A 23,588-nucleotide genomic window follows, 5' to 3' on the forward strand; every position below is an offset into this window, starting at 1 on the left:
AGGCTCGAAAAATTGTGGAAGATCACATTAAAGTGACGATAAAAAGGACTTTGAACGAGCTTAAGAAGAGGGTGGAGCGAAAAGCAAGGGAGAAGGGCGTGAGCAAGTTGTTTTTGAAGCCGCCTTATTGGTCCGTTCCTTTTTAGAAGGACCTTTTGGAGTATTGGGAGAAGAACGAAGGTCACTTGCACCAGTCATCGGTTGGATCCGCCAACCGACAACACGTTGAAAGATTGCATAGTGCCGGTGCAAGGTCATTCAATAAAGTCCGGGAGGTAATATTATTATATTCCATCACACACACATACATACACGTTCACCATATTTAATATAATCAACTAATTATTAGGACGTGCTAATATAAGTTGTTTAATATTTGAAAGGTTTTGACGAACAAAAATAAGATAAAGCCGACGAGAGTCGAGGTGTGGGATAAATGTCATAGGAAAGTTGGATCCGATCCGGAAAATCCCGTCTACACTACACCGGCCGCCATGCGTATTACGGTAATTTTTATGTGATTTTAAGACCATTTTATGTGATTTTAAATGCATCTTTAATAAGTGAATTTATATGTATTTTCATGTGATTTTAAATACATTTTTATGTGATTTTATATGCATCTTTATGTGATTTTAAATGCATCTTTAATATGTGATTTTATATGTATTTATGTGATTTTAAATGCAATTTTAAATGTGATTTTATATGCATTTTTATGTGATTTTAAATGCATCTTTAATAAGTGAATTTATATGTATTTTTATGTGATTTTAAATGCATTTTTATGTGATTTTATATGCATTTTTATGTATTTTTAAATGCATCGTTAATATGAGATTTTATATGTTTTTATGTGATTTTAAATGCATTTTTATATGTGATTTTATATGCATTTTATGTGATTTTAAATGCATAGTTAATATGTGATTTTATATATATTTTCATGTGATTTTAAATGCATTTTATGTGATTTTATATGCATTTTTATGTAATTTTAAATGCATCGTTAATATGTGATTTTATATGTATTTATGTGATTTTAAATGCATATTTATATGTGATTTTATATTCATTTTTATTTGATTTTAAATGTATCGTTAATATGTGATTTTTATGTATTTATGTGATTTTAAATGCATTTTTATATGTGATTTTATATGCATTTTTATTTAATTTTAAATACATCGTTAATTGTTTTAAATGAATTTGTAGGAACGATATACCACCATTCTCGAGTGCATGCCCGTGGAGGTTACACAAACGGGTGATCAGGATAAACCGTGGGATTGGTGGATGGAAGCCTTGGAGGTCCCCCAAGGTACAAGGCCAAAAAAGAATTATGTGGTGGGGTTCCCCAATGCTCGGGCCACCGATCTTTTGCCTACACTTGCTACCCAGTACCGAGATTCCACACGGAATGAAGCCGGCCCATCCTCATCCGCTCTGAGACAACGTGAAGCCATCCCCGACAATGTATATCTTGCCATCACACTACTAGAAATAGTAGATACGACATCGGTCGTTAGACATCGGCATGTAATGCACCCGATGTTAAAAGCCTGTTTAACATCGGTTTAAAAAAAATGATATTGAATATAAATCTGACATCGGTTTTATATAGTAGCCATTGTCTATGTTCAGTTTTAAAATAATAACAAATAAGTGCTTTTCACTTTAATATCGGTTATTTATGCTAACCGTTGTCTATAGCCATTTCTAAAAAAATGACTAAATAAATATTTTAGTTCCCCCGCTGAGTACCCAAATTTCCACCTTAACAAAAAAGTTAAAATTTATTTCCCCTTCCCCCTTTACTCATACATCGACTATCTCTCTATCTCTCTCTCTCTCTCTCTCTCTCTGTTTTTATCCCCATCTTTATCTCCCTCCCTCTCTCCCCCAAACCTCAACTGCGACTTCACTTCCCTTATCTCTCTTCTCCCCCACACCCCAAAGCGACTCTATCTTCTCTCTCTTTGCTCTATCTCTCGAACTCGCTCTCATAAACCCTAATTTACACTAGTACATATTTTACATTCAAATTATACCTAATTAAGCACCAACTTACGCTTTGAATTGGTAAGATTAGACAAAAATCGTAGATTTGAGGATCTTCGAAACTTTGGGTATCGTTCGATTAATTTTTAATTTCAAATTTGTTTCGTTAAATTTGAACTAGTCTCCAATTTTCAATTTTTCTTTCTCTTTAGTCTATTTTTGTTCACAAATCTGCTGCTTTTGGAGATTAAGGATCTTTGTGAAGATTTGGTTTTGGAGCTTTGGGTTCGTCAAGAAAGATTTCCCTCTTTCTTGAGCTTTTAATCCATCTTTGTTTCTTTCACTATGCTTGTTTGATGCTTGTTATTATATGGAGCTATTTTTTTTTGTATTCGAAGTCGTTAAGTTTTTTTGAATATGGAGAAGTTTGTCTTTTTGGGTTGTAGTGATTGGCCCTTACGATTGTTTGTGCTTAATGTTGAATCAAAGTTGTGTGATATCCTTGTTTGAGATATAGAAGATGCCTGGTCGTAAGTTCACCCACTCTGTTTGATGTCAACTAACTGGGGTATGAATCTAGATTTTCAGTCATTTAGTGAAATAAACAAATATCTTGCAAGATCCTTTCTTTTTTAGTTTTTATGCTCGAAAAAGATTATAAATTTGGTGAACTGATATGGTTATGTGGCTCATCTGAAAACCAGGTGCTTCCTCCAAATTTCATTAAGCTTGCCAAAGATGTGTACATTCCTGATTTCATTGCAGTTTCTGATTGTATGCTTGGTGAGTTGTCCTGGTATATAATGTACTTAAATTCTTAATCATACATGTCGTAACCATATGCTCAATTCTATATTATTTCTCTTGACTGCTTTACTAGTGTATCTATGTATCTGAGTGTCTAGATGTTGAATTCCAACAACAACAGTTATTTTCGGTGAAAACATATTTTAAGCCCCCTTTATATTGGTGCTTTTTCTTAGGCTTCACCTTGTATTCATTTTAGTAAAGAGGGCGTACTTTTGGCTATTTTAACAAGAGAGAACTCAGTAAAAATATTAAGAAATGCCAAAGGTTATCTACTTTCCCTTGTAGCTTGCAATCAGACATCCGGACCTTACCCTGAAGGTCTAAAACTGGTGGTTGGGTGCCTGCTGCACTTATACTAGGTCTGTTCATTTGCCTCACTAATATGATAATCGTTTAGGATAATTTACATATATATTCATGATAATGAGATACAAAATTATCTAATAGTGCCTCCTAATCACTAAGAGTGCATTCAGTCCATGTAAGTAATGAAGATAGTTCATGTTCAAGATATAAAACCCCATCCGAACTTTTAGGAGCAGAGACTTACTTGGTGTATTACCAATACTTTTTGCAAACTATTCTCACTAGATTAATGTGCTCTTCTTGTTTAGTCATAGCACTTGGCCAACCCAAAGTACCATGTGACTTAACTTCCTTATATAAATAGCTGGAACTTGCTGGTTGTAATTAAAATGCAAAATTTAACTATGAAATGTCCACCAATCTTTTGTTTTATGATTTTTTTTATTATCATGTACTGAACTTAATACCTCATATCCATTTTGATTATTCATCATAGCTTTTGGGTTTTCTACATTTATTGCTTGACCATACATATCTAATTATTCTTTACCGTGACTATTTCTGCACTTGTTAATTGGTACAAGTAGGCACATATAAATGAGCTTGAGGAAGAAGTAAAACTTCTAAAGAATCTTTCTCATCCAAATACTGTTGTAAGTATAATCTATATAATCTGTGTTTCTGTAGGATTTTTACTCTTTTTATGCCTTTGTTGCTTATTCGGAGATGTATCCTTATTTTCATTTATTCATAATTTTATTTAGAGATATTTAGGAACTGTGAAAGAGAAAGAAGCTCTAAATATCCTATTGGAGATGGTCATGTTGATATTGTAGGTGTGCTTAGGAGAATCCAAAGAGGGGTAAATTATCTTTTCTAAGCTTACATCCTCATAATTAATGTTACATTGCACAAGCATTAACTGTGTTTATAAAGTGATTTTTTCCTAAATTGATGTAATAAAGAGAAGAAATATAATTACCCTATATGATGTATAGTGTAGATATGCTACCTTGATCTTTAAATTTTAAGAGCTATTCAGTTCATCTAGTAGAAATCTCAAGTTTTCAACACACATTTAAATTATGAGTGGGATTAAGAAGCAGCCCTTTCATTATTTAATCTGTTGTTGTTATGATAATAGTTATTCCTCATCAGATTGCATTTGTAATGTACATTGGTCTTAGTATTTCTTAACTCTTTGTTTTTTCTGAACATGTGTCCAGATATGTTGGAAGGCTTTTTATAAAGAGTAGTGGAAAGCAGATTGAGATCTTGACAAAATTAAATGAAATGGCTGGCTTTGATGCTAATGAGGAAATTAAACTGTTTGAGGTTTGTTTTCCAAGTCAAAGTGTATCAGTTCGTTGGTTTGCTAATTTTTAATTGTAGGAGAGCACCAAAGATGTTGCACATTGTGGTTCAATCTAACAAAAGTACAATGCTTTTAAATTTTAATATCTTTTGAAATAAAACAATCATCTTGGTGTTAAATCTGTTTAGAAGTCTTAGTTTTTAGATATTAAATATTTAATAATTGAACATATGATCTGTTTAGGAGGTTAAATTTGAGCCATGTGTGATGTGTGAATGACTTGACAAGAGAGCTTCATTTCGATTGAGCCATGTATGATTTGTATGTCACAACTGTTGACCAATTTAAATCCAGCTGAGCCGCCTTGCATGTAAATTTTTAATAATTGTATGCAGATCGAAGACGGGGACATAATTTGCTTCCAGAAATACTTTCAACCTCAGAACGAAGAGGAGTATAGATATCCTGACGTTCCTTCATTTTTGGAGTATGTTAAGAATCGTCAGGTATACATTGCTTAATCTTTTCAATGATGCAAATTTTTTTGCAGGCTGCACATTTGTGTTTGTATAAGTTGTTGGAATAATGACATTAATCTATTATTTAATGAACATATTGATAGATTTAAATCTGTAGCAGGTTCCCCTGTTCTTGATGATTTTACCCCTTAGCTGGGCCTTCCTCGATTATTTTTGGCACTGAGAGACGCATCATATACTGTGATCTGGTCACCTATTTAATGCCATTAAGATATTACTATAATAACCTGCAGTATTATAGTAATATTATTTATAATGTATAAATCGATTTTAAAGTATGCATTGTTTGGTATTTTTTTGGTAGTGTAAATGCAATTGGTCCATGTGGCTGTAAAACAGGACCAAGATGGCATGTAATCTACATCACATTAACATCACAATGATAAATATAAATCGATGTAAAAAATGTACAAAAGATATCATGTAAAATAAAATTAAACGAAAAAGAACTAGAAAAACCGATGTGAAATAGTCATTTGACATCGGTTCTGAAAAGAAACTCAATGTATTTTAAGTCAAATAACATCGGTTAGAGAAATTTACTGATGTTAAACAAAAAGATTTAACATCGGTTTCGTGAAGAACACCCATGTCTTATCCATCATTTTACATCGGGGGGCTAATTTAACCGATGTTCAAACATTTCACATCGGGCAACTAATTTCACCGATGTCTCATCTAGCATTTCACATCGGTTTGTTCGAAAGAATTTCAATAAATGACTCTTAGAGCTTGTAGGTTTCATGTTTTAATGGATAAATACCTCATAATATACTCATATTAACCTAAAAATACTGTAATATAAGCTGAAATATGTTGCAAAGACATCACATTTAATCTTGAAACCGATGTATAGCACTGTAATAGACATCGGCTGTTAACCGATGTCAAAGGGTGATGACATTTAACATCACACGCGAAGACATCGGTTCAGATTTTTTTTAACATCGGTTCTGAACCGATGTCTGATCCCATATTTCTAGTAGTGTCATGAGGAATGTGCTTACGGAGATCCGTGCTAATCCAAATCGGTTTGCTAGCCAACTTTCCGATGCGGAGATAGCTACATTCACACGTACCGCTCTCGAGGCCTCGGATCCATCCTCCGATCCTAGCCAAAGGTTGCAATGGAATAACCTTATCGGTGGCGAGATCGTGCATATCGTGGGCTCCTTGATTGAAGATATCGTCCAAAAGACGGAAGCTCGTGTTGCGGAGGTATAATTTTTGACCTTCTTGTTTATTTATTTGTTTCATTCACATGTAAATTTTGTTTCTTTTTTTTAACTAGTTTAATTAAACTTGTTTATCTAGGAAAACAATCGGCGTTCTATGGAAGTCGATAAGGATTACACGTCCGAGGATGAGACCTCTAATGACGAGGACTTTGATGACGGCGGCGGTGATGGCGGTGGATCGTCCGATGTTGATTTGTCGGATTAGTTTACATTGATCCGTTTTAAGACTTAATTTGATGGTTATGGATGTAATATAATACGTTGTGATGGTTTGATACTTTTTCGGTTATTTAGGATTGATTATAATGATGTAATGATACGGTTTAATACTCTGGTTATCAGATTTTGTGAATTTTTGCGTTGGATTTAATTATTATGGTTTAATTGTGAAATTTACTAGTTTTTGTGAATGATTTTGAGTAGTATAGTTTAATGATTATCATTTTTGTTTGGTTGTGATTAGATTGGATTTGTGATTGGTTTGTGTATTGATTTGATTTGGTATACAGGGACTGCAGAAAAACCTGTAATTTTTTTTAAAATCAGACCTTAAAACCGACCAAAAACAGGCATAACCGACCACTTTTGACCATTACAAAACCCAGAAAACCGCCCGTCAAGGAACATAACCGACCACCTTCTTCATAAAACTGACCGTCTCCTTTAGAAAGTGGTCGGTTTTAGGATGGTCGGTTATGACATTTAAGTTAGCTTCTGAAATAAAACCGACCGATGTGCACACTTTGACCACGGTCGGTTATGAGTTCCACTCAACTTTTTAAAATAGACATAACCGACGACCGACGGTCGGTTATGACCACTTTTGACCATTACAAATCCCAGAAAATCGACCGTCAAGGGACATAACCGACCACCTTCTTCATAAAACCGACCGTTTCCTTTAGAGGGTGGTCTGTTTTAGGACGGTCGGTTATGACATTTGAGTTAGCTTCTGAAATAAAATCGATTGATGTGCACACTTTGACCACGGTCGGTTATGAGTTACAGTCAACTTTTTAAAAATAGATATAACCGACCACCTACGGTCGGCAGTGACGTGGCGACACGTGTGCACATGTGTTGCCACGTGTACACAGTGACTCCACATTTGAATAAAATGTCCACGCACATAACCGACCACTATGTTGGTCGGTTATGAGGGTTAAACCCGACCAAAAGTTATAACCGACCGGGCTAAAACCGACCATGCCCTGTGGTCGGTTATGACTATTTTAACCGACCGTTTTGCCTCTTAACCGACCGTTTTTGACGGTTGGTTTTGTCCTGTTTTCTTATAGTAAGTCATATAGTCTTAAAAATTTAACTGACTGGAAGTTTGTGGTTAATTACAGGTATAACATTCTGCTTAGCAACATGCTAAATGTAGAACATATATAAACACTTTTAAACATGTCATCATTTTGTAAATTGTGATCCTTCTCCCACTTAGTTTGATCAATTTTTTTGTTAAATTGACCAATTTTACCGGAAGAGGTTTACGTTTTGCATGTTGTCATTCAAATTTTGTATAAAGATTTCAAAATAAGATCGAATTTGAGACCTTATGCCGATCATACAAGACAACAAGATTGAAAATTTATTTATTTATTTATTTTTTGTGAGGAGAGATGCTATCTCTAACATAAATTATACCGAAATATACATATAGAAAAGGAGTTTATTTCAAGTACATGTAACCAAAAATTATGCGTTGATAATGCCGAAAATTTAGATAATAATGCCTTCAGGTCTCAAAAAAACATCCTAATAAATAAAATAAAAAAATGACCTGTTATATAAAGTATCGTGATTATTTGATTGATTGGAAACTTCAAATTTGGATATTAGACCAGCTACCATCCCGTCCACAGACTTCTTCCAGTTTCACTTTTCTATCCCATACCAGACCTAAAATATAAGGCAATAAATCATGTTGATTAAAATTTATGTTATATCTTAATTACTTAATAATTACAATTAGATTTTCCTCCACTATAATGTGTACTGGCTCACGCATTGAACCATATATGGTACTACTCTGCTTCACATTGTATAAACGGACGATTTCGAAATCCCCAGAGAAAAGAAAAAAACGGTACTGCTATTGTATCAACCCTAATTTAATCCCCGTGCTCATGAAATCCTCGCAGATTTGTAGTATATACAGAGACGGGTCTTGTTGCAATTGTATAAATAGTGCATTCATTATCTTTTGTCGTGTAACATGCATTTTGTGGGGTCCTAAGTTTATTACTCTCCTCACTCTCTCATAACCAGTCCTTCCTGTTCCTTCCTCTCTCCCATATAATCCTGTTTATGCATTATTGAAGCTAATATTATCCCAAACAATTAACTTAAACATTTATCAAACACCTTGTAAAATCTCATACCATGGCAGAACCATACTCTAAATTCTTCACTGGAGGATGGTACAACTTTGTCCCTCTTCAACAACACTATTCTCAGCCACAAACTCAATCTTTTTCGCCTTCGAAAGAAGCTCTTCCTCTTCTTAACAAATTGACAAGAAATGAACATGAGTCCTCCTCATATTTTGATGTGGATGATGGACAAAGTATGAATGATGGTCAGTTTTCAAGTGCTAGTGATGTAGGTGATGAAAGTATGAATGTAACCCTAAATATAGGGCTTCCAAGCCCTAGTTCTAGTCCTAATTTGGAACCAACAAGTGAGGAGAAATTTGATGTACTTTTAGGGTTACCCTTGAACAAATTGAACAAGGGTCAATATTGGATTCCTAACCCAAGTCAGATCCTCATTGGTCCAAATCAGTTCTCATGTCCAGTTTGTTGCAAGAACTTCAACAGATACAACAATCTACAGGTAATGTGTGTGTGAGTATGTGTGTGTTTTCCAGTAATGGATTCAATCAATTTGATGTTCTATTTTACTGAATAGGTTGCTAATTTTCATTTATTTAAATTACTTCCCAAGAATTTGTTGAGCTTCCAAAACTTCTGTAAGCATTGATTTTATTATATTCTTCTGTGTACTGGATCTGTAAATTAAGTTCAAAGACCAGCTCCAGTAGTTCACAGAATATCATGATAATATAGCAGTTTCCCATATAGTATAATTAAGTAGTACCTGCAGGCTGCAGGTTGTTCGTTTTATTTTTATATATCATTATATATACTTCATAATTTCTAGCTACTTAAATATCGGGGTAAATTTAAGCTCTTTAGTTGAGTTATATGTTTTAAATGGAATATTATACTTCATAATTCTTCTGAAAATACTCCGTAAATTTAGGCATGTAGAGATTAATTTAGTTGCTAGTCATGAAGTTCAAAGTTTCTTACCTAATTAACTAATTTACTGACAGTTTCTTACCTAATTAACTAATTTACCTGTCAGTTACCTGTCTTCTTATTAAGAGTAGTACATAACAATTATGGTTTTGCACTTAATACATATCTACTATAAATATATCATTAATCTTTTCTATTGGATGAACTTCAGCAAAATCCTCAGCTCCAAGCCTCCAAGTATCTTTGAAGTGTGTTTCTTCAGGTTTTTCAATGTATCTTGAGCACAATGATGATAGTCTGATTTGTTCACTATACCTTATATATTTAAAAATTATTGAAGCAGTTCTATATAATATATCTTACATCTTCCTGTGAGTTGTGACTAAAAACACTTAGCTTTGGTTTGATTTCAGACAATTGAATTATCAAAATCTCACATCAGGTTTCTATCATCAGAAAGTTCATGCAGGCATAAAGCAATTTAAGTTCCCTAACCTAAGCTTACTTTTTCCAGAAGAACAAAAAACAATTATCACTAAGTACTCACTTTTTACTTTACACAAGATATTACCACTTGCCAGTGTCTTAACTGCCTGTTTTGATAATCTCTCGAAGTTTGTGATCAATATTTTGTGAAAGTATAATCAATATAGATCTCTTATTACTACAACAAACTGACCTTACTGCAGCATTTCACTGATTCATATTATTGTCATCGACAAATACAATCTATGAAAGTTAAGTAAGTCAGATCAAATAGCAGTAATTGCATACTGTCCTGTAAACTGAAGATAACTGTTGTTTTATCTCAGATATGTAGATCACAATCACTATTTCCCATGATTTTAGCAAAGAAAATCTACTTCTGCATTGACCGCAACAGATCAAATAAAATTAAATATGTTGGTTCAGAGCCATTACTTTTAAGTTCTGATCAGATCAGTCTTTTGACTGAAACCACTTCTATGTATTAATTTTATCCTGTACTTTTCATTCAGTAGATCTGTAATTATTTATTGTGATACTTATTACTCTTACCTCTCTCTAATTATTACTTCAATACAAGGATATTAATCTAATTATCTATGACCATGTAGTATCTTCTATGTCATTATAATATAATGATGCAGGAGTGTTAATACTTACTACATAAATAACCGCTTAAATTTATGCATCGTCTTATAATATTTTACTCAGGACACCACGAGAGTTGTTTTGCACAATTTTGTTTTCTTATTAATTCACGTATTTTTTGACGGAAATTTATTTTTCAAGAGTTTATTATTCTTATTGTTTCTAAAATCTGAACTATGTTAATTTTAGATGCATATGTGGGGGCATGGATCTCAATACAGAAAAGGGCCAGATTCGTTGAAGGGAACTCAACCAACTGCAATGCTAAGACTGCCTTGTTATTGCTGTGCACCTGGATGCAAGCACAATATTGACAATCCAAGATCAAGACCATTGAAAGATTTTAGAACCCTCCAAACGCATTACAAAAGAAAACATGGAATCAAACCCTTCATGTGCCGAAAATGCAGCAAGGCATTTGCAGTGAAAGGTGATTGGAGAACTCATGAGAAGAACTGCGGGAAGATTTGGTATTGTTTCTGCGGCTCCGATTTCAAGCACAAAAGATCTCTAAAAGATCACGTCAAAGCTTTTGGTCGTGGTCACGGCGCAGTCGGGATTGATTGCCTTGATGAAGAGGATGAAGCTGCATCCGACAATGAGGTTGAGCAAGAAGATGAATTATCATTTGTGTAATAGTCCATATCTCACATTTTGCCTAGAAATACCAAAATGCTTAATTAGGCCTTCTTTAATTATATATAATGTCTTTTGTATGCACAACAATGGGTTTTTAAATTGTGATGTTTATTAAAGTATGGTCCAAAAATTTGTCATGAACACTCAGAAAGATTCTCTTGTCTTTTATCTTAAGGTAATGAAAATCTTTGCACGCATACGTATAAACTAAACTAGTCATAAATGTAATTAGTGTAATGTGTACACATATATTCTGTCAAGCTTTTTGTCGCATGCCCTGTATTTTTAGGAAAAGACCGGCCCGGCCCGGCCCGGTTAAAAGCCCGGGGCAAAGACCGGCCCAGCCCGGTAAAAAGCCCGGGCTTCGGCCCGGCCCGATTAAAAAAAACCCGAAAAATTCCGGTTATAATATGATTATTTTAATATATTTTTTTATATATTTATAAATTCACATTTACTATATATATAAATAATACTTTAAACACATATATATTTACATATTTGTGATTAATACTATTATTTATATACTTCGTTACATAAATGATGAAAGAAGATATAATAAGTACACTATATAAATTTGGATATCATTGTTATCATAACAATGACAAAACATATTATTCTATAAACATGTTTATTTTTTACCGAACTTAAATGTTTTCAACGAAGTAATGTTTTCATAAAATATTCCAAGTAAACTAATACATTTTTACGATGATCTAGTTGCTAACATATGTATTCTTCGGAATCTCTAATAATACTCGATCCGATTTAAATTAGAAAAAAGCCCAACCCGATCCGATCCGGCCCGAAAAAAAGCCCGGTTAGGCCCCCTCGAAGGCCCAAACGGGCTTTGACATTTTCGGAAAGCCCGGCCCGGCCGGTCAAAGTTAAAGCCCGAAAAGCCCGGCCCGGTCACAGCCCGGACTTTTTAAGGCCGGTCAAAGCCCGGCCCGGTGGGCCTTTTATGCATCTCTATTCTACACACACAACTGGACACTTCGTCTGAGATATGATTCTTTAAGCTTCTGATCATATCAGTATATTCCTAAACTTTGCTAGCAAACAAAAAACCAAATTACGCTAAGTACCCTCTCATCCAATAAAAATTATACTACTCTATGTTCATTTTGGTAAAAATAATTTGAGTTATGGATAGTTTAACTTTAAATGGGTTATCCATGACCCATTTAAAACTATAGACCCATGAATTATCCATCTATTACCCATTTATTAACCATACTAACAGTAAATTAGGTATATTTTGAATTTTAAACATCTTATCTAAGGAAACTGATAATGTTTAAAAAGATTTGTATGATTCTCTCACATCTGGTTAAATCTCTATGTCAATAATAATTTGTAGTTTCCTTATTGATTATGTTTTGAATTTCAAATTCCTCATCAAAATAATCATTAATTAATATCTTCCTTATTTTTTGCTTTTATTTGAAATAGATAGATATATACAGATATAAACACGTACCTAATTTTATGAAGATGAATGAATCAATTTTCTTATTTACATAAATTTCTAATCTCCGAATCTCATTCTTCTCTCTCTTTTTGCAGGTTATACGTGCTCTACAGGTTAGTAATTATGTCCATTTTTTCAATCTCTATTTTTCGTGATTTTAGTATTGTTATTTAGATTGATTTTATATGTTCATATACTTATTGTTTACTTATATTTATTTTGGTTTTGGCAGGAGATGATGATGTGTTGATAAAGATTAGAGTATATGTGTGTCTAACCTGTTTTTTGATTAATGATGCAGGATTTTTTAACCTATGCTTAAATATATAGCACATGATTTTTTGATCGTGGTGAAATAAGTGTATGTGTGTCTAATCTCTGATTAGTATTGTTATTTGTGTAGATTTTATATGTTTATATATCTATTTTTTACTTAAATTTGTTTTTATTTTGGCAGGAGATGATGGTGTGCGGATAAATTTTACAACTCCTTATTCTGCGCCTAAAGGTCTGCCATATTGTCTCTTTTTTCACACGATTCATTCAGATCGGGTGAGAAAAAACATAACTTCTCCACCCTATATAAAGGCTAAGACAACTAAAGTGGTCTCCCAAACAAGTGGTATAGCCCAGTTACATACCTCATCAGGTTACGGTACTTTATATGTGTGAATGATTTATATTATTGTTTATGGTCACAAATTCGATATCACCATAAGTTGCATCAAAACATATTTGATAAGTGTTACTTTTGTGCTTTTGCACAAAATATATAATGTGTCTCCTTCTTATCATAGGCTTTATGTACAGTTTTTATGTTATAGGATAATCCAAGTAATTCATAGAGGAAAGTTAATATAATGTCGTCATTCATTTTTCCTTAAAAAAAATATGATTACAATTAATTTTTTGTTTTTGTTTTTGAATGGATTTTTATATTGTAATTGATATAGACACAAAATAATCCGTCATTGCACTTTGCACTTTAAGGCATGTTCTGACAAGTTAAAGAGATCTGTTAAATTCTCTAAAGAATGTAGCTTATTTAGATGTCCAGCTTCTCAAGTTACACAGAGAGCAGCTGAAGCATACACCAGTCACAGGTAATTAGAAGTCGAGAATACATAGTTTTCTAACCTGGACTGCAAAATTAGGAGCTGCTGGAGTACCAATATATGTTCATAAAAATTTTCGAACAACTCTTGATACTCATTTGGTAGGTAGTACTTGGCCTTCTGAAGGATCATTCAACAGTGGAGGCTGTTAGTTATATTTGTGATGTCATGTCTAATAATGATTTATGTTTAGTTTTCAGATCTTAACTAACGGGACAAATCAAGACTTAACTAGAAATCAGTAATTATACTGAAGTCAGAACTTAAGATATCAGAACTTAAGTTATCAGAACTTAAGATATCAGAAGATATTTATCAAGAGATAATATCAAGACTTAAGAAGACGTTCAGATAAGGAAGGTGGCTGATTGAAGGAAAGAAGATTAAGGCAAACACAAGAAGAGATATGCATGGAGAAGAATTTGATGAAGAATAGAATACTTGGAGGAAAAAATAACTAGTTGATATATTTTAGGATGCAGACTTATGTTCGATATCAATTAGAAGTTTATCTTGTAACTGTGTGTCTATATAAACACAACATAGGGTTTACACTATAAGTATTATCTTAATCGAGAATATTATTCATTGTAACCCTAGTAGCTCTCGTGATATTTGTTCATCACTGAGAGAGAACGGTTCCATTGTAATACTGTTTTATTAATAAGATAATTTTGTGTTTCATACTTGTGTTCTTAATTCGATTTGATTGTAGTATTCACTGTATTCAACCCCCTTTTACAGTGTGTGTGACCTAACAAGTGGTATCAGAGCAATCTGTTAACACATATACAGTAAAGATCCAAAACAATCATGTCTGAAGAAGAGAAAACTCCAACCAAGCCCACCAAAACTGAAGAAACTCCAAAGACTCAAATCCATAATCGATATGAGACTATTAGGGTTCCAACACTGAAACCTTCTGAGTTTCCCATATGGAAAGTGAGGATGACTATGTTTCTGGAAGCTACAGATCCAGAATACCTTGACAGAATTAATGAAGGACCACATAAACCAACCAAGCTCTCTGTTATAGTTGCAGATCAGCCAACACAGACTGTACCAAATGAGAAAAGTGAATATACAGCTGAAGATATCTCATCTATTGCCAAGGATGCAAAGGTAAGACATTTGCTGCATAGTGCCATTGATAATATCATGTCAAACAGGGTAATTTACTGCAAGACTACAAAGGAAATATGGGATGTCTTGGAGACAAGATGCCAGGGAACTGACTCAATTAAGAAGAACAGGAGGACTATACTCACTCAAGAGTATGAGCACTTTGACTCAAAACCTGATGAGTCATTAACTGGTTTATATGACAGATTTGTCAAACTCTTGAATGATCTGTCACTGGTGGATAAGGATTATGATCTTGAAGATACTAATCTTAAATTTCTTTTAGCTCTTCCTGGAAGTTAGGATTTAAAGGCAACTACTATAAGAGACAACTATGCTCTTGATGAAACTACTCTTGATGAAATTTATAGTATGCTCAAAACTCATGAACTTGAGATGGATCAAAGAAGCAAGAGGCATGGAAGAAAGTCAAGAATAGTTGCTCTTAAGGTTGAGGAGGAATCCCCCAAAGTGGCTGTCTCAAAGAAAGGCAAAGGAAAGGCTCTCATCACAAAGTCTGATTCAGATTCATCAAGTTCTGATGATGATGAGGATACAGAAACTGAAAGTCTATCTGAGATGGATGCTGATGAAGAGATGATGAAATTGGTGCTCTTAAGGTGAAGGGTATCACAAAGATAGCCTACAGGAAATTCACAAGGGGAAAGAATTTTTCCAGGAAAAGTGGAAGTTCTGATAAGAAGGGATTCAGAAAATCTGAAGGCAAAGCAGGAAAGTCTGACAGAGGAGATTACTCAAATGTTAAATGCTACAATTGTGGTGAGAAAGGCCATATATCTCCTGATTGCAAGAAAGGAAAAAGTGACAAAGACAAGGAATTTGTCACAAAGAAGAAAAGCTGGACAGACACTTCAGATTATGAACATGAGGAGAACTATGCCTTGATGGCAAATGCTGATAGCAGTTCTGAAGCTGCTGAGTTAAAGGTACCTCAAACAACTTATGCTTTTCATACTGATGATATTACTGAGTTGAGATCTTATCTTAAAACCATATTCATTAGTTATAGAGATCAGACTTTAACTTGTGATAGGTTAACTTCTGAAAATATGGCTTTTAAGAAAAGGAATGACTATTTAGAAAAAGACATAGTTATGTACCATCAAACTCAGAAAGAAAGAGATGATGCATTTTATGTTAGAGATGAAGTGTTAAAATTGAATCAATCTCTAAAAACTGAGTTAGAAAAGGAAAGAGAGATTATCAGAACTTGGACTAAGTCTGGCAGAACAACTCAGAATTTATTAAGTAGTGGAAACTGGAAAGAGGGCTTAGGTGATGGAGATGATAAAAGTGAAACAGGAACTGAACAAATTAAGCCAATTATTGTTAAACAGACCACTAAGCCAAAGTTAAATCCTGTTAAGTTTGTAGCTAAATCTGTAAAGTCTGATTCTGAAAAGATAAAAGAAACTGAGACAGAAGTTAAGGCGGAGTCAACTTCTGACAAATTGAAACATGATAAGCCAATTGAAGTTAACATAGGCTTAATGACAAAAAAATAGCTTAAGTATAAGCTGAAAGAGATTAAGAATGTAAACAAGGTAAAACCACCTAGGAAAAATAGGAAGTGGAGGGAATGTGTGAATTAAAGCAATAATTATATGCCTGTTCCTAATGCTCCTAGAAAGAAATGCTATAACTGTGGAAATTCTAACCATCTGGCTTCTTTTTGCAGGAAGAATAAGAATATAAACTCCTTACCTTCTAAGTCAGGAGTTAAGAGTCAGTCTGTTAGGTTTAAGCCATAAAATCCTTGTTTTCATTGTGGTAGTATATGGAATTCCATTTATACTTGTAAGGAAGATCATAGTTTGTACTATGATTATTATCAAATAAAACCTTTTTTAAAGAAAGTTAGCATTATTCATTCTAGTGTAAGTTCTGATGCAAAGTCTGATTCTGTAAATTCTGATAAGAAAAATGTTAACATAAACTCTGATGTTAAATCCGCTGCAAACGTTAACAAACTTAATAAGGCCAAAGGATCCAAGCAAGTCTGGGTCCTTAAAACTAATCATTAGTGGTCTTTGTGATTGCAGGGCAACAGGAAAAATATCTTAGTTCTGGACAGTGGATGTTTAGGACATATGACTGGAAATAAAGCCCTGCTATCAGACTTTGTGGAGAAAGCTGGTCTAGAAGTTTCTTATGGAGATGGCAACATGGGAAAAACTCTGGGATATGGCAATATCAATCTTGGGAATGTCATCATTGAAGAAGTAGCTCTAGTCTCAGGACTTAAACACAATCTGCTTAGTGTTAGTCAAATCTGTGACAGAGGTTATCATGTAAATTTCTTTGAAGAACACTGTTAAGTTGTAAGCAAATATCTACAGGCAAAGTTATTCTAAAGGGATACAGGCATGGTAACATTTATGAAGCCAAGCTTTCAACAAGTTCTGATGGTTCTGCAATCTGTCTGTTAAGTAGAGCATCAATTGATGAAAGCTGGGATTGGCACAAGAAACTCTCTCATTTAAATTTCAGCAATATAAATGAACTAGTCAAGAAAGATCTTGTGAGAGGACTGCCAAAATCAGTATTTGCTCCTGATGGCCTTTGTGATTCATGTCAAAAGGCAAAACAAAGAAAATCTTCATTCAAGAGCAAGACTGAATTTTCAATTCTTGAGCCTTATCACCTACTACATGTTGATATATTTGGTCCAGTGAATGTCATGTCTATTGCAAATAAGAAATATGCTATGGTTATAGTAGATGAGTTTACCAGATACACATGGGTGTATTTCTTGCACACAGAAAGTGAAACTGCATCTATCTTGATTGATCATGTCAAACAACTGGATAAATTGGTCAAAGACTCTGTGAAAATTTTAAGAAGTGATAATGGCACTGAGTTTAAGAATTTGATCATGGAAGAGTTCTGCAAATACCATGGAATAAAGCATGAATTTTCTACTCCTGGAACTCCACAGCAAAATGGAGTTGTTGAAAAAAAGAATAGAACTCTTATTGAAGTTGCACGAACTATGCTTGATGAGGCAAAGTTACCAACCTACTTTTGGGCTGAAGCTGTGCAGACTGCTTGTTTTACTCAGAATGCAACACTTATCAACAAGCATGGAAAGACACCATATGAGATGCTGAAGAAAAAGAAGCCAAATATGAAGTACTTTCATGTATTTGGATGCAAGTGTTTTGTTGATAGGTTAGCTAAAAGGGCTTTTACTGATCTTTTCACTACTGACAACAAGAAGGGAGTTTTGAGACCCCTTAGCATTCCTTTATCAGTAAAGCAAGCCCTTATAAATGCTGATGCTGCTACATATTCATTGTTATATCCTGATGTCCAACCCACCAACACACAACAGCCATCGGTACCTACTCCTGTCACTCAACAACCACAAACATCAGATCATGCCAATCAACCATCAACATCTACAGTGAAGCCTTCTTCTTCTAGAGCAAAGAGGACAAAGACTGTACCTCAGACACAAAAAAAGAGAAGGAGGATGATTCTGCGAGATGAATCAGAAGATGAGGCACAAGTTCAAAGATCGGAACCTATTGCAAAAGGAGCTGCGGAAGTGTCTCCTCAGAAAACAAAGGAAACTGGGAGTTCTAGGCCCCTCAAAAGGCTTAGAAAGAGAAATTCTGATGACAAAGCTCCCAAAGTCTCTCCACCCTTGAAGAGATGGAAGAAACAAAGAGCTAACAGGGACACAACTGAGTCAGATTCAGAGGATGTGGAAGCAGCAGCTAAGGAAGGGGATCAGGAATCTCTGATCCCAAAGGAGCCAATTGTGATTGAATCCCTTCCATCTACACAACCAGAATTTGTTGAAGCCACTAAATCTATACCTCCACTGTCACCAATTCAAGATACTGCTTAAGACAGAGTGCCTACACCTCCTGTCTCTCCTATCCTTGAATAAGTATATGCTGAAGACCCAGGTACAAGTGCTGAAATAGATATTCACAACTTGGTTGTGCCTGAGGTTCTGTACTTGGAAGCTCCAACCATTCCTCAACAAACACCACCAAGAACACCAATTTTAGATGCTGATATCAATACAGATATTCCAACAACACCTCTTCTGAATCCAAATGATGAAGATCAGATATTAGGTGAGCATCAGAATTTGGATGTTGATCAGAACTTAGAGGATGATTTTGAAACCTCTATAGCCTCACACACTATCATTTTATCAGAGGAAGCTGATTTTGCAGGCTCTGTAAGTTCTGATGCTGCAAATGCTGAAAATACTGGTGAAGCTGCTATAAATGAAAATACTGATGCAACTGGTTCTTCAGGACATGCACCTCTACCAGCAGTTAATAAAGCTGATTTGATTAAAAAGTTTGTAAGGGGGGATGCACCAGTACCTTGGAGTGAAACTCCAAGAGGAAAAGAATGGATAAAGGAGTGGAACAAAGTTAATTTTGTTCCTACTGCAAATATTCTTGCTGAGCACCTGGCTAAAGTTGATGAGATGCTGGTAAATGATGATTTTAAAGCACAGCTTAGAGTGACTGCATTGAGTACAAGGCACCTTCAAGGTCAACACTCAATAACTCAAGCCAAGGTGAACAAAATTCAAGAAACCTTGATTCAGCAAGACATGAATGTTAAACTGGATAAGAACAGGTTTTTCAAGCCTACCTTTAAAAGAGTTGAGGCTATTGAGAAAGTTCAGGAGAAACAGCAAGCTCAGATTGATGAAGTATTAAAGAATCAAGCTTCTCAACAAGTTCAACTAAATGAAATCCAATCTTCAGTGGAATTACTTCTCTCTCTCCTATTACCTGATGATGCCAAAAAGGGAGAGAAAGTGATTAAGTCCAAATGCAAATCTGATTTAGCACTGAAGAAAAAGGATGATGGAAATAATGACCAGGGAAACTCTAAAAGGGGTAGAGGTCATGGACAAGGCAAAGGCTTTTCATCCAGGAAAGCAGGAACTTCTACACAGAGATCAAGTTATGATGCTGATAGAAGAAAAAGTTCTGAAAAGCAAGTTCTGACTAAGCCTGATGTTCTGATACAGGGTGAAAGTCAAGAATCACAGAAGTTTATACAGACACTGAAGCTTAAGGGGAATGAAACATCAGTATACTATCAAGACCCCAAGTTACAGAAGCTGGATGAAGAAATTTCAAAAAGACCATTTCTCAAAGACAATCCACGAATGGACTTTGAAAGTCTGAAGAAAGAAGAAGCCAGACTTAAAGCAGAAAATGACAAATTCAAGTCTAAAGCTTCTATTACTGCAAAGAAACCTCCAAAGCCTAAAGGCATTGTGATTAAAGAGAAGACAAACTCTGAGGCAACCAAATCTGAATCCAAAGCCAAATCACAAGTAGAGGTAGATCCAAGATTCAAGGGCAAAGCAAAAGTTGATGAACCTGTAAATGTTTATATGCCAATTATGGATCTGGAAGTAAATTCTGATGAAGATACTAGTCTAATTTTGAAGAAGAAAAATATTCAAACAACCTCTGACAAAGCTCATGTTGTTCAAGATCAGGACTTAGTAAATTCTGGTATGACAATGAAGCAAGCAACCTCTGATAGAGCTCAAGTTGGCTTGATATCAGAAGATAAAGGAAAGGAAACCTCTGACATTGCTCATGTTAAATCTTTAAAAATTCTACTACCTGGGTTTACTAAAGCTCAACAATCTACTCAACCTTTGAAGACTACATCAAGTGTATTTGAAGCAAGAGTTATTCGAGGAAAGGAAGCTAGAGACAAATCAGGATTGGGTAGTTCTCAAGAAAAGAGAGTAAATAAAATGACCTCTGATCCAACTTCTTTGAGTGAACCAGGAGTGGGAACAACTCCTGAAAGATTGACTCAACTGGAGTCTGTACAAATGGTTTACCACTCTGTATTGAAAGAAGATATCATGTTATATTTCATGATAGATGGGAGGGTATTCCAGATTAGAAAGAATGCTATTCGTTTGAAGTACTTTGAAGAATTGCAACATGTGCTATTTCTACTTCAAGTGAAAAACAGGTCAACAGATGGTGCTTCCAGTTACTTAAAATCTGATATTCAAAGGCAGAAGAAACTTTACTCTGTAAAGTTTGACAGACCATACTATCCTAAGTACAGAGCTCACAATGGTGATATAGTTGAGATGAAGCCTAATACAGCTAAAATCATCACTACATTTTTTGGTATTAAAGGTCTTGAATTCAATCTAGAGTCTGATAAAGCCTATGTCATCAGACTGGATCAGTATATAAGGAAAGAAAAAATAAATGATCTCGGGGCTGCTATCTTTCAAATAGGTGAAGATACAGTTGAACTTAAAGATGCAAAAAGGAGGATGCAAAATGAACTTGAATATGCTGAGAGAATTCTGTTGAAGAACTATCTCAGAACAACACCTGACATTAAAGAGATTACACACTGAAGCCAAGTCAAGAACTACAGCTGATAAATTTTGAAGGATATACAGGCTAAAGCTGATATCAGACTTTAAGGATGGTAAAAGCTACAAGGACTGTGAGTTGTAGTTACTTAGTCAAATTCTCTTATGCATTTGTACTTAATATTTTTGACATCATCAAATATCTATTGAACTTGTATATTATGCTAATTTACAAGTTGGGGGAGATTGTTAGATATATTTGTGATGTCATGTCTAATAATGATTTGTGTTTAGTTTTCAGATCTTAACTAACATGACAAATCAAAACTTAACTGGAAATCAGTACTTATACTGAAGTCAGAACTTAAGATATCAGAACTTAAGTTATCAGAACTTAAGATATCAGAAGATATTTATCAGGAGATAATATCAGGACTTAAGAAGACGTTCAGATAAGGAAAGTGGCTGATTGAAGGAAAGAAGATTAAGGTAAACACAAGAAGAGATATGCATGGAGAAGAATTCGATGAAGAATAGAATACTTGGAGGAAAAGATAACTAGTTGATATATTTTAGGATGCAGACTTATGTTCGATATCAATTACAAGTTTATCTTGTAACTGTGTTTCTATATAAATACAACATAGGGTTTACACTATAAGTGTTATCTTAATCGAGAATATTATTCATTGTTACCCTAGCAGCTCTCGTGATATTTGTTCATCACTGAGAGAGAACGGTTCCATTGTAATACTGTTTTATTAATAAGATTATTCTGTGTTTCATACTTGTGTTCTTAATTCGATTTGATTGTAGTATACACTGTATTCAACCCCCTTCTACAGTGTGTGTGTGTGTGACCTAACAGAGGCAGAAAGCTGAGCCTCGCTGCTGCAGTACTTACTGGTATAACATTGACTTCATCATCATTTTTCTCATTAATAGGCTCCATGGTATCTATATTTCTGGACCTTATCTTTTATGATAGGTTTGAGATATAAACATAAAATAGAAGTGCCAGATCCCAGAGAAATATACCTATGATGTCTCGTGCTAATCTTTATTATTTCTAATTTGTTTACAAGATTTACCCATTTCTTCTTAATTGATCGTGCAAGCAAAAAGTATTACTTCACATATTATTATACCAGTAGCATATTACAATCTATTAATCCTATACAAGATAATGTACAATCTATGACCACTGATTATATTCTCATCATCCTTTACTTCACAGGATGTTCGAGTACCAATTCAAATTTGAAAAATTAACACAAAATCATAACTGTCGTCTTCACTTGGAGACACGCGGAATCCTTTCCCAGGACCAGCTTGTATATCCAAAAATATGTAGTCTGGTATTATTTCCATGCTATCTTGGTCCTCTATTACATTATATTTTTAATTTCTGATCAGGAACTTATATACAAATTTTGATCTTCCAACCGGTTCATATGTAAACATGGAAGACAATGAACTTCAATGGAGTTACCATTTGAAAAGGATGGCAGTTAAGCCATATCTCATGTTTAAATGAAGCTGCATTGAGACCTCAGTTGTACTCTACTCTACCCATGTGATTTGGCATGTAAGCCACTATTCTTCCTTCTTCTACTTTTATTCCATCATGCCATATGTCATCCTCTAAGATGCCTTTGTAATTATGGATATTATGGGAGATAAATAGCATTTGAATGCTAAATAGCCGATTAATTTATTCCTTTAGGATGATTAAGTTATTATGAATTATTATTTTTTTCATCTCTCACTCGCTATTAATTTTCTATGAATTATTATTTTTTTCATTCACTCACTATTTTTTATCAATCTAATTTTATCAAATTTGTTTTTATTGAAAATATGTTTGCACATTTATCGGTGCTAATATGATCCTGGTATTTTTAAAATTAAAGAGATAAAATATTAGGCCACTAATTATTGGTGATTCTCATTGCCTTTTTGGCAATGAATACCTATACATTGTGTATGATTGTGATTTTGAGGATTATTTAAATTTCAAGAAGAGCATGTTTATCTAAATTTCTTGGTATAGTTAGATTATATAGTTGTTTTCCATGTAATATAGTATTCACTATCGTATTTTAGTTACTTTGTGTTGCGTTCTTCATTTATATTTTGTAGAGGGCCTCTAGATTTAAAATCATATTTTCAAAAGGATGAAAACCTCAGGGGATTACACAAGCAACAAGAAGATTTACGAAGTGAGCTCTGATTTTAAAGTACAAGTTGTTTAAG

The 23,588-nt window shown here is 34.2% G+C and overlaps 2 protein-coding genes across 8 annotated transcripts; both read left to right on the forward strand.

Annotated features, from left to right (window-relative positions):
• The first annotated feature begins 1,825 nt into the window (after positions 1 to 1,825).
• LOC141661840 (uncharacterized) lies at positions 1,826 to 6,545 on the forward strand. 7 transcript variants are annotated; one of them, XM_074468851.1, is made up of 9 exons: positions 1,826 to 2,082; positions 2,448 to 2,569; positions 2,706 to 2,784; positions 3,705 to 3,770; positions 3,882 to 3,979; positions 4,344 to 4,452; positions 4,828 to 4,938; positions 5,958 to 6,189; positions 6,286 to 6,545. In XM_074468851.1, the coding sequence occupies exons 7-9, from the start codon at positions 4,922 to 4,924 to the stop codon at positions 6,412 to 6,414; spliced, it is 378 nt and encodes a 125-aa protein (XP_074324952.1). In that variant the 5' UTR covers positions 1,826 to 2,082; positions 2,448 to 2,569; positions 2,706 to 2,784; positions 3,705 to 3,770; positions 3,882 to 3,979; positions 4,344 to 4,452; positions 4,828 to 4,921; the 3' UTR covers positions 6,415 to 6,545. The 7 variants fall into 7 exon arrangements, 6 of the variants coding, with proteins under 6 accessions (XP_074324952.1, XP_074324957.1, XP_074324986.1 ...); XM_074468856.1 differs by lacking the exon at positions 2,448 to 2,569; XM_074468885.1 differs by having other exon boundaries at positions 1,826 to 2,784; positions 6,012 to 6,189; positions 6,286 to 6,543.
• A 1,851-nt stretch (positions 6,546 to 8,396) lies between these two features.
• On the forward strand, positions 8,397 to 11,397 carry LOC141719605 (zinc finger protein WIP2-like). The gene is made up of 2 exons (XM_074521987.1): positions 8,397 to 9,053; positions 10,805 to 11,397. The coding sequence occupies exons 1-2, from the start codon at positions 8,601 to 8,603 to the stop codon at positions 11,249 to 11,251; spliced, it is 900 nt and encodes a 299-aa protein (XP_074378088.1). The 5' UTR covers positions 8,397 to 8,600; the 3' UTR covers positions 11,252 to 11,397.
• The last annotated feature ends 12,191 nt before the right edge of the window (positions 11,398 to 23,588 follow it).

This window comes from Apium graveolens, chromosome 1 (assembly GCF_009905375.1).
Source record: "Apium graveolens cultivar Ventura chromosome 1, ASM990537v1, whole genome shotgun sequence".
Classification (NCBI taxonomy): domain Eukaryota; kingdom Viridiplantae; phylum Streptophyta; class Magnoliopsida; order Apiales; family Apiaceae; genus Apium; species Apium graveolens.